Source organism: Sceloporus occidentalis, unplaced genomic scaffold (assembly GCF_023333645.1).
Source record: "Sceloporus occidentalis isolate IW3139 unplaced genomic scaffold, rSceOcc1.0.p SCAF_8, whole genome shotgun sequence".
In the NCBI taxonomy this organism is placed as follows: domain Eukaryota; kingdom Metazoa; phylum Chordata; class Lepidosauria; order Squamata; family Phrynosomatidae; genus Sceloporus; species Sceloporus occidentalis.
This window is the reverse complement of record NW_028316988.1, coordinates 43227914-43239550: the sequence shown is the minus strand read 5'-3', so window position 1 is coordinate 43239550 and position 11637 is coordinate 43227914. Positions and strand designations below refer to the sequence as shown.

The 11637-nt window shown below is 42.7% G+C and overlaps 1 protein-coding gene across 4 annotated transcripts in view; it reads right to left on the bottom strand.

Moving 5' to 3' along the window:
• Window positions 1-191: 191 nt before the first annotated feature.
• Window positions 192-11637, bottom strand: part of LOC149308782 (putative ribonuclease ZC3H12B) — a 20546-nt gene continuing 9100 nt past the window's right edge. For all 4 annotated transcript variants that reach the window (XM_089536451.1, XM_089536450.1, XM_089536452.1 and 1 more), the window contains 5 exons: window positions 10577-11324; window positions 9366-9505; window positions 7726-7960; window positions 7385-7491; window positions 192-7021 (listed from right to left, as the gene is read on the bottom strand). In XM_089536451.1, the coding sequence (XP_089392577.1) occupies window positions 5601-7021; window positions 7385-7491; window positions 7726-7960; window positions 9366-9505; window positions 10577-11175 (2502 nt within the window). In that variant the 5' untranslated portion in view covers window positions 11176-11324 and the 3' untranslated portion in view covers window positions 192-5600. The remainder of the gene's footprint in view (window positions 7022-7384; window positions 7492-7725; window positions 7961-9365; window positions 9506-10576; window positions 11325-11637) is intronic.

Genomic DNA, 11637 nt, shown 5'->3' with positions numbered 1-11637 from the left:
AGGCTGTTTCAAATATTACATCTGAATAACGTGTCCAAATAGGCATCCCCCACCTGGCAGCCAGATATGATGCACATGTCCATCTCTGCCAGATCTGGGGCTTGGTTTAAAAAACTGGTTTAAATGAATCTATATAACCATGATAAACTAAAGAGAAAGAAAAGATGATGTCCAAGGTGTTCAGCAAGTGACTCAGTTTATTGAATACATTTATATAAACGTCCAGATAGAAAACAGCCACACAAAACCTTATCAACCAGAAGTTGTCAGTCCAAGATGTATTTAAACAAACCTCACTGGCTGCATCGCTCACCAAAAATTGTGAGTTCTAAATACAAGCAATCCGAAGCCCCCCAAAATGGTTGTGTGAGCTAATGGGCGCTTACTATCTTTCAGCATGAAATGACAACAAATTTTGCACAAGAGTGTGTGTGCATGTATTTAGCAGCCCTGTTGAAACAAATGTAAGGCATTGCACACAAGCTGCCCAACGCGTTTTCTGCTGTCGGGTAACCTCTTTCACTTTGCTGAGTCTGCCGAATCCACGTAAAAGTGGTTTCTCGTCACCACCATCATCACTTTGGCAAGACTTCCAACAGAAAGCTAATGCTCTGAAGGCTGAAAACATTCAGCAGTCAAGTACATGGTAAGCAATTAATTCGCAGTTTTAAAAAAGAAATCCTTCTCAAGTTGGTTGTCTGAATGAGTAACATGGTGCTGGTTGTTCTTACTCTCAGCAAAGAGTCTCCAAGCGTATGTCTGGCTAAGTGTCAGGCCAAACAAATGCCTGGTTTGCAGATCAGGAATGCCTGCTATTGGTTTGGTAGCACCAGAAAGCAGCTTTGTGATACTAGGCCCATTTGATCCGTAGGTACTAAGAATGAGCTACTAGGCCGAAACACCCTGCAGAAATAATCCGGTTTGACACCGTTTTAACCGCCCTGGCTCAGTGCTAGAGAATCCTGGGAACTGTAGTTTGTTGTGGCACTGACAGAGAAGGCTAAATGCCTCACTAAACGACAATGCCTAGAATTCCCTAGCGTTGAGCCAGGGCAGTTAAAAGTGGTGTCCAACTGGGTTATTCATGCAGGGTGTTTTAGCCCACTGACAACCAACTTGCAAGGGAAACAACTGCTTACCACCATCTGTAGATCACCAAAAATATAAAGCAGTGGTTCCCAAACTTTGGTCCTCCAGAACTTTTGGACTTCATCTCCCAGAATTCCTGACCAAGCTAGATGGGGTTTCTGGGAGTTGGAGTCCAAAAAACCCCTAGAGGACCAAAGTTTGGGAATCACTGATATAAAGCCATCCGTTTTCACATTTAGGGGAAAACTAGTTTCTCTAAACCCCATCCCACCCGCCGACCGAAGCTGATGCTCTGGTGATTATCTCAGCTTTTGAGTTTCTATAAAACCGCTTTTTACAAAAGGCAACAACACGCATGCCCACACCAAAGAACGCCTTAAACATGCAGCTGCCAATAAAAGCATTGCACAAAAGATACAGATTAGAGACACCCCGCGCCGGCTCTAACCGCGCCGGACTAGTGCCCCCCAGCTGGGCACATGCCCTTCCCCACAAAATGGCCACCCAGCCCAATTCTACAGGGCCAGGGTTGCCATCGTGACCCGCTTCTGCTGCCCTTGGAGAAGCCAACTTTCCAGCCTGCCTCTTGCTGGATCCGGGCCATTTGGCTGAAAAGTCTTTTATTATCTTCACTCTTTGTCATTGAGACTTACATTATATTTGGGTCAACCAAAAAACCCAAAGAGATTGTATAAATATTTTGTGGTTCTTTTTTTACAACAACAATTAAACAAGAATGTTTAATTCTACAAAGAAGGAAAGCAAACTACCGTAGTACAACCAGAACAACTTAAAAAACAAACCAACGCATGAATGCATACAAGCAAAAACGAGACTAAATAAAATGATATTTACAAACCTGCCTCACCTAGAATTGCATTCCAGAACAACCTTTTGGGTTTTCCCACACAGATATACCACTTGCCAAGCAAGCTGAATATTGCGCACTCTTCCAGAATAAATTACGGAAAATCTTAAATTCAAATAAATATTTTACAAGAGGGAAATAACCGGGGCATGTTTAGTTCATAGATAGATAGATAGATAGATAGATGGATGGATGTTCTGCAGCTGTTTGGTACACAATTTAAAAAAAATTAAATACTGTGCTCTCAAAAAGAGCATTTTAAAGCAAAGTCTGGTATTTACAATACAGGCGACTGTGGCTTTTTTATATTTCAAATATACCATCTCTTCTATGTTAGAAGAAATTCTGTAATAAGAGATGATGTGTCGGTGAAATGCTAGTCTTTAGACTGGCACAGGAGAGAGAGAAAAGAAGTGAGGACAGAACTAATGTATCAAAGTCACTGAAGATAAAGCATTGGCACGCAAAATGGCATTTGGCAAACCGCTCCCGAGTTTTCCTTCTCCTCGCTTTAACTGCGGAGAAGACAGATTTGGAAACGTTCTTTTAAGGGGAAAGAAGGCTCTCCTTCCTTGGTTAAGAAAAAGAAAAGGAGTATTACAGTTATGGTACAGCAATGTTTCTTCCAAAGAGAGAAACGCAAAATATACTGAGGTTTTAAAAAATAGAGAACGGTATATAGAAGGCTTACAGCAACGGTGAAATATTTTAGTCCCAAGAAAAGCCACATGCGCCAACAACTGCTCTAAAATCCCCTGCAAAAGGTGGCCTTAAAATAGGAATAAAATGGTGAATGCCCATTTTTAATACATACGTAAACTGAATTCATGCAAGAAATTGGGAGCATACAGAACTATTTGCGCTGAATCTAAATGATACTTAAAGCAAGATGTATAGCAGCATTACTGTCAATAGCTCCGTATATAAATATGAACACCAACCTTATTATTTACAAAAAGGAAAGAAAAATCACTGGAAGAATGCATTCATTTAATAAATAGACTTAATATAACTTACGCAGCGCAGTGGCCTTCGGCACACGCACCTTCGCTGTGCACATCATAGTAATAAAGTTGATTCCCAAAGTTGCTTAACTAAGTTTGAGTCCTAGAAACTGGTTAGGTGCCCATTCTTAAATAAAAAGATTCATAATCCTCCATGGGCGACACACCCCTGTGACACACGGTGCCACAAACATAGTCATGAAAATACAATACCGAAGCTAAACCTACAGACGGCTTTTGTACATATTTTTTTATACAATCAAGAAAGATACAATTTGTATCAACAAACAAAAGGTCGTTTCTGGTTATTTGAGGCATTGCTCTCAGCTGCTTTTTGGACCACAGAAGGAAAGGAGCTAGAAAATAACCATTAAAGGGATCCCATCCTGGCCGGGAAAGTATTGGTGGCGGAAATTGGTGGTTTTCCTTTCCCAACCCCCTCCAAATTTTTATTCCTATCTCAATCCCAATATTTTTCTTTTGGGTCTGCACATCTCATTGCACACTAACTAAAGCACATTTAGGGCCTATTTGCATTGCCACTCGGCAGCTCTAAAAGACTGGATGAAAGAACTGATGCTCCCAGGCAGGCGCCATGTTAACCGTAAGTCAGCATGGTGTCCCTCTTTCCAAAACCAACTGAGCAACATGCTGAAATCCAACCTGGGATTACAAAGAACTGTTGAGAGAACAGTGTGTCCATAGCAGGTTTCTGCAACAACTTGGGAAAAGGGATCTAGTTAGCAATGCTGAAATGGCAACTGCAGTGTCTGCAAGGAATCTACGTGTCCCTTTTGATGGTGAAGAAGTTAGAATGGTGGGCGAATTGATCCTGTCATCTTTCCTCATGTTGGGAAGAGTGGGTCTGCAAAGATCCTTCTTCTACCTAAAATCAAATGCAAAATCCCTTCTGCCTCTGGGGAGAGACATGAATGTACTACCACTAAGGATGCTGCCTGGATGAGAACCTCTTGTAGACAATAAGGATTGGATCCACATGGATCTGTCCTACCTAAGGCACATTCATCCCTCAACAGAACTACTTATTTCGCCTTTCTCACAATGGGATTCAGAGGTACTTGTTTGGCCCAGGCTTGAGATGGGCCATCATCTGTCCTGAGCATCGGTGTGCTCACTCAAGGAAGGGCACAAGATCCATTCTTTAACAAATTTATCTCCCCCGGGGATCAAAAACAACCCGAAAGCAGCTGGCAAGCCCTTATCAAAACACCAGAAACAACCCTGACTGCAGCCTCACGTTCCGTGTGTTTCAAAGTAAGAAACATTTAGGCAGTGTCACACCTTCTCATGAAGAAACAAAAGGCCGGAAACCGGGCCTTCTCGACTTTCATGAAAAAAAACTACAGTAGAAGTCAACAAGTCCTAGCTCGAGACGTATCGAGTTAGTAGTGGTTCAAAATGCTGAAATACACGTTCGGATTTTAAAAGGGTGTCCGGTCAGTGCAGCTTACGTATTTTAAAAAAGAGAGAGAAGAAAAGAAAGCCATCACTGCCGCCATAAATGCCTCGTGCGGGAGACATTTGCCTATAAAGTTGCCCACCCTGAGCAAAAAATATCCATTACACAAACATTGCCACCCACAGCACGACGGCGACGGCTCTGGCCTGTCGGACAAGGGGTTTCAGGAAGCAAACGCACACCTTTGCATGGATGTCAGCATACAAATGCAAAGCAAGTTGGCAATCGACCCAATTGTGTAGCACCCCTTTCAGCCTGCCTTCCGCTATCAGATAAAACTGGCTGGTTTTAAACTCCAAATTGGCTTATTCCTACATTAGTATCGAAATTCGGCACAATTTATGGGTGCTTGGTCAAAACAGCCAGAAAAATAATGCAGAAAAATCTGGGATACTAAAACTTTTCTGCTTTTTGGACTGCAAAAAAGCCCAGTTATAACACTTACAGTGTTCCGCTAGTATTTAGCTGAAACTTATTTTACTTGCTTGCAAGCATTCAATTTCTCATGGGTGTTCCATTCTTCAAAGAGTGTTTCCTAAGGAAGGTGCATTGGGTATGCTAATCCTACATCTTACCTTGTTCTCTTCAAGTCTGGGGAATGTCCCTTATTTACAAAAGGACATTTCCGCAGCACAGCAAAGGGCATTGTCAACTGACTGGTCTTTGTCTCGTGACAAGCGCATTGGTGACAGATGCTTAAGAAGAGCAGGCCAAGCTTCTCTTCACCTAAGAGGATGTTTTAAGTGCGCAGAGCTTATTTTACTGGAGCAACATGTCAATTAATACTTAAAACTATACACTGACTCATGCAATATAATTGCTAACAGTTTTGAAGGACCTATTTCAGACATATCAACACATGACCTTTTGGATTCAATAAGTGATACATCCATGCATAAGGTATGCACTCCCTGTTAAAATGCCTTTCTTTTTTTCAAAAAACGGCTTTAAAAAATCTTAAATATTTCTATTTATAATATATCTGCTTTTACAGAATGCGTCACACATCTTAAATAACCGCAACAATATATACAGAGTCATATACCACAGTTAGAAACTATTTACAAGGGCAGAATTATCCCTGGCTGTTGACATGGATCTCCTCTGGGATGCCTGGATGGGTCTTTTCAACACTTATCTTCTCAAAACGGAGTGGCTTTTAACGCCCTGTTCTCAATTTGGAAACAATCATAGCTGCCAACTGCTGTGCGTCGGTCAAATGGGGGTTCTTCTCCATTACAGAAAGGACAACGCTGGCAGGAAAAATGTTACAGAGATTCTTATAGGTTTGGTACTGATGCTCTGGGATGATGTGAGGTTCTTGTAGCTCCCCACAGACCCCGACCCAAGGATTCCTCCAGAGCTGCTCCATCTTCTCAGGCATGCTTCTCACCATCACGGGTTCGTAACATGGCTGCATGAGGTTGCTGCTAAGGGGATAGGAGTGGTAAGCGTAAGTATCCGTTGGACAGGGCAAAGGATCCCAACTGGCATGCTGTTCTCGGCAGAGGGGAGGCCTTTTCTGCCGGGTGGGATTGCTTTCGTATAGCCGTGAGTCAGAAATGCTGTCCATCCGCGTCATAACAAGGGCACGGCTCGGCTGGGCAGTGGCCAACGGGTGAACGTTTGGAGGTGCGGGGTAGTCTCCTGGGCAACTGGACCGTGCCCCGATGACGGGGTGTTGGACATGAAGCGCTAAATGGGAAGCCGAATGTTTACGAGGCGGATGTTTAGACCCTTCTGTGCCATAGCTCTGGACTCTTGTTAAGGCCTCATGATATCCGTGAGAAAAAGGCTGGAGACGGTTTTGTGGCGGGAGTCGGACCTTGACGTTGTCTTCTGGGTTTGCCTCTCCCACACCCAGATACAAGTCAGTGTATGAGGAGTAAGAATCATTGCTTGTATGGCTTAGGCAACTGTCAGGACATGGGCTCGAGTTTCTGGAGTATATACCTTGGTCTACCTCAGCCCCGTAATAATCTGTGTTGTGCATGCTGCTGATGCTCAAATTGGAGAAGTCGCTGAGCATAGAGTAATAGCCGTGGTCTCCCAAAGACTCATACTTTGGGTACTGATCTGTATAGTTGATGGAGGTCCCATGGCTATTGGTGACCAAGATTGGAGGATACTGTACACTGGCCATATGTTCCAAGGAGGACTTTTGATGTGTGAACTGAGATGAACCTGGTACAGGGCTACTTGCTGACCGAGTATTTAACGCCCCAACTGGATGGCTTTTGGAAGGCGGAATGGTCGGAACGCTTAATGCTGAAACAAGGGAAGGGACAGAGTTGGCCTCAGGCTTCCGGGTCATTGACAGCCTGTCCTCAGGTTCGACAGCCACTGACCGAATGCTTGGATCAGACTGACGTTTCGGGGCAATGCGCTTAACCTCTGAAGTGATGTCTCCTTTGGAAAGGGCTGCCCCTGTGCCACATTTAGCCAATGCTCCTTCGCTCATGGTTTTTACAGCAGATAGTTTGGCACTGATGCGAAGCTCATCTGCTACGGATCTCAGCGGCTGGTTTGCACGTTCTGGGTGGTAATATTTACACTTGTGTCCGTAGGTGCATTTTTTGCCTAGAGGGAAGAAAAAACACCTTTCAGATTAGGCATGATCTTTGCAAGAATTGGATATTATAAGGGCCTTTCCTCTTGTAAAAATACTAGAATGCCTCCTGTTTTCATATGATCTGATAAAAGGTTGACATGTTTCCTTAGTTTTAACAAATCCTGGAGTGACATAAAAATTCCCTAAACGCAGCAAATACATATACTGGTATGTGTAAAATGCTCACTCAAAGGAACATATCACATATCGAATCAATCCTATGGTTCCACTAACTCAATATCAACTTGGATTGGCAGCAATTCTCCAAGATATTAGGCACACAACAATTATTTCCATCTTTCTGCCATAATATTAAAAAATCGTACACTCACCATAAGGACACGGTTGTTTTTTGTGTTCTGGAATAACAGGTTTCTTCCTTAAGAAGTTTTCAAGGCTAGGCCCATGGCGTCCTAATGGGTCATCAGGTGGCATAAACCTGGGGGAAAAACCAGGCAGGCGTCACTTATTGGTGTTTAAATTTATCTAAACATGTAGAGAGGCTAGAATGTGCCAGGAAAAAACAATCTAACAGATCAAATTACTTAGCATCTTAACAGGAAGCTGGAAGGATCAATGAAATTGTAAGCAAAACACTCTGAGCACTTCAGTGCTACATCAACATTAAGCAGTATTATTATGTGCTTCTAAAGGCGAGGAGGGGGGAACCTACTTGTCATTGACAAAAGAATACATCAGTAGCCGTTCCTCTATGAATTTCTTCCACTCTGGCTTTTCGTTTTGGAGGTCGCGATAATTGTCATTTGATACGATGATGCCATCAGAGTCGTAAGCCAGTTTCACTATGAAGCGGTCATCGTAGCAGACCACCCTCCTCCCCTGAACTCTCCGAGACGGAGTGAAGACAAGGACTTTTTCCTTCTCTAGTTTGTGTAAAATTTCTTGATCTGCAAAAACAGGATAATTTAAGAACCTGTTAAGACTGATCTTTTAGAAACCTGCATGAAAATACAGAGGCATTTTTGTCCACATAGTTATATGCTAATACACCTGATACAGCCCAATTTCTTTAATATTAATCCCCATATACACATTTCCCCTTGGAAATGGATTGCACACCTGGCATATGTGTCTCAGCCCCTATTTATCCTTTTACACCAGAGCCAACAAAGGGATTTGTAAGAAGATGCTTTTGTACAACTTCACCAGAGAATTTGTGGTAAAGGCGGAATGTGGACATAGATCCTCTTTAGACCGAATTGCATTCATGGACAGGTACTAGTAATACGTTGGTTGTGAACAGATGTAAATGATAGACCTCTCATCACGGTGAAATAATAATAAAATGAAGGTTGGTTGCTAAAATCTAAGAAAGGGATAAAGGGAAAAAATGTCCGGGGATGTATGGTAAAAATGAACGATCTTGTTTAAATGAACGATCTTGAATCTTAATTTAAACAGACATTGGGTACATGTGCCTTTCTCTGGATTGTGCCCAAGTTGATTATCTGTTGCAGGTGTCCGGCAGCAGAGAAATGTCTGGCAAGAGGAATTGCTTCTCGGAGACTGCCAGAGGAGTGTACTGCAATCTAGGCACACGTGGATTCTTCTGAACTAGTAGAATCTTGATTATTGGAATACCCTGTAAACACTTTACAGGAAAAGGCTCATTTCCCAACTGCACAAAAGTGCTGTGCCAAACAAAATAACTTAGAGTCTCCCTTCTGCAAAAACACAAGGAAGCACAAGGAAGGGGAAATCATGACATTATTCCCATGCTTGTTTCAGTGCGCTGAGGACACAGAAGAGAGACTTCTCAGTAGCTGCCCCCATGATATAGAATCCAACAGTGGGCAAAAACCTTATTTGTCCAGTCTTTTTACCATTAATTGGCCACCACAAAGGGTCTTTTAATGGTGGCATACAGTATTTTTTTATCAGCATTATTATGTTGCAATTGATTTTTAAACTGTAGTACTTTTCTCCCCCAAATATGGTTGTTTACTCAACTGGGTTTTTTAAACTTCTGTTTTATTTATTGTTGTAACAGCGTTTGGTTTTAATCTCATAGTGTAGGATCCCTTCGGTCCTATACTAGAAAAAAGGCAGGGTGTAAATAAAATAAAGTATCTGTTACATGTTGACAATGTGATCATAAAGGCAAAGGGTGATATCTAACCCTAGTAAGACACATTAACTATTCAATTAGAATACTAACCAAGTCCCGGGAAACAAATCTGTTTCTTTACAAAATGCCACTGTGACTTGTCTTATCCATGCCCACAGTACAACATCCTTATCTTGGTAATGGATACTGTTTAGCCAGTAAAGAAAACACATAAAAACAGCTACCTGTAATGGGTGCATCTGGTCGAGACTGCTCCTTTCTCCACGCAGGCACAAACACTGTAATGTCTTTATGACCTTTCTCCAGAAACCAGTCGACAGCCAGCTGAATCCCACGACAAGAAAATCCTTCTTTATTCCCGTGGCTGCGAAACAGAGCAAAAGGGTATCAGGGAACACTGATTTTAAGTACTGCAGTGTGCTTCGAAAATACCTAAAATCAGTTAAGCTAGTAAACTGTGAGGCCAGGGCTAGGCAACCAGAGAGGTCTACAAATACACAGAAGCATGTTGGCTGCACCTGCCCATTGTTTCAAAGCCAAAAAGACACACATTCAAAATTTCTGCTCGGCTACAAGGCTTCACTGGCAATCTTGAGCCAATCTCTGGCCCAGTTCAGGTATCACAATAAGCCAGGACTTTGTGTTCACAATGCTCAATCGCTCCTATAGCTAAGCAAGCCACAAGCCTTTTCAATGGCTCTTGGTGGCTGGCCTTTACTTGCCCACAGATAACCTATCAATCTCAGTTATTTACCTAACAGGAGGAGACACAACATGGATAGGGAGATGGGTACAAGACCTTGCCACAAACCTAGATGCCAACTCTGCCCACACTCAGGAAATGTCATGGCAGGACCTATCACATCGCTAACAATATCAAAGGCACTTTCATTTGCTCTTCCTCTAATCTGATATATGCCATCCCCTGTCAACAATGCTGTTCAGAGCTCTACTTTGGGCAGACAGGCCAGTCTCCGCGCCAGAGGATAAATGGACATAAATCAATCATTAGGAATGGAACTACACAAAAACCAGTTGCAGGACACTTCAACTGTCTTGCATGTTCCATCTTGGACCATAGAACAGCAGTCCTTGAATAAAAATCTAAAAACAAAGATTGGAATGAATATATCCACAAACTTCAGTCCATTGACAGTGGGTTGAACAGAGACAATGGTTTCCTACCAAACTATATATATATAACAATAGTTGACACCCCAATATCATGAGGGCTCTCTTAGCCAGTTTGTCACATCTCCCTTCTGGTTCCCAACCATCATCACACTACGTTCCCATAATTCCCTCCACCATTCATGTTTCTTAACAGTCATTAAAAAAATGGTGGCATTGCAAATATATCAAACTAAAATTAAGTAAATAAATACAGAGCAGAATGACTATGTTGCTCAAAAGTATTCTGTTATTGCCAAGCTACCTCATTGCCACATTACTTCCATCAATGACGATTGGCCTCAAATTGTCAGAACTGTCCACCAATTCATCTTCCAAAGACAGCTCAGGGCTGGCAGTCTCCTTTGTGTCAGTGCCAGCGGTAGCAGAAGTACTTCCAGCACCAGCTTGTCCTTCATTCTCCGCTTTGTTTCCAAGTCGCACGAGCTCTGCCAAAATGTCATTGATGAGAGCGTCTGCCCCCAGCTTGTTCAACACAGCTTGAATCTGATCCCCAGCATACCCCAGTTTTAAAGCAAAATCAATTTTGGCTTGATATTCTTTGTTTAAGTTCGTTTTGTGCTCTTCCAGTTTCAGATCCTGAAGGAGGCTGCTCTGTGAAAAGCTCGGGCGATCCAAGCAAGGAGAGCGGCAGAGCTGCCGGTGAGGTTTGTGGGGGATCTCTGTTTCCCGCCACTGTGGGTTGATGCAGCTGTTCCTGAAGGGCTGCTCCGCTTCGCTCTCGGAACTTGTCAACTCTTCCGATTCCGGGCTGCAATCCCCTCCATCTTGTTCTGCCGTCCTCTCTTCTTGGGAGCGCCGCTTCTCCATTTTCAGCCTTTCCACCATAGACCAGGCCGTCATCACGGTCACCTTCTAGCCACTTATCCCCAAATGCCTCTCACTGCCAAAGCTGCCCAGAGTTCTCCCTCCACTGCACCATCTTGCCAATTACTTCTTAGGTTGGATTTGATCTGTGATACCCAGAAAGCCAACCATAAGTTCCTTGCGGCCTGGGAGACAAAATATACAATAAGCTTCATTAGATGTTATGAACTATTAAAGTGACGTAATTAACATGTTTACAAAATACATTTTTACTTAATTTGATTATTCATTTAATGCTTTTTTTAAAGTCATTTTGAGTTTAATTCCTTTGCCCACACCCCACAATGACTGGATTTAAGACAGCGATAGCAATTATACTTACAGGGCCCACACACCAAATTCAATGTTGAAATTAATGTGCTCTCAGATAGCTGTCTGTCATAACAGAGTTGTGGGTTAGAAACTGCATCCTCAATGCACAGAAATCACAGGGTGGTG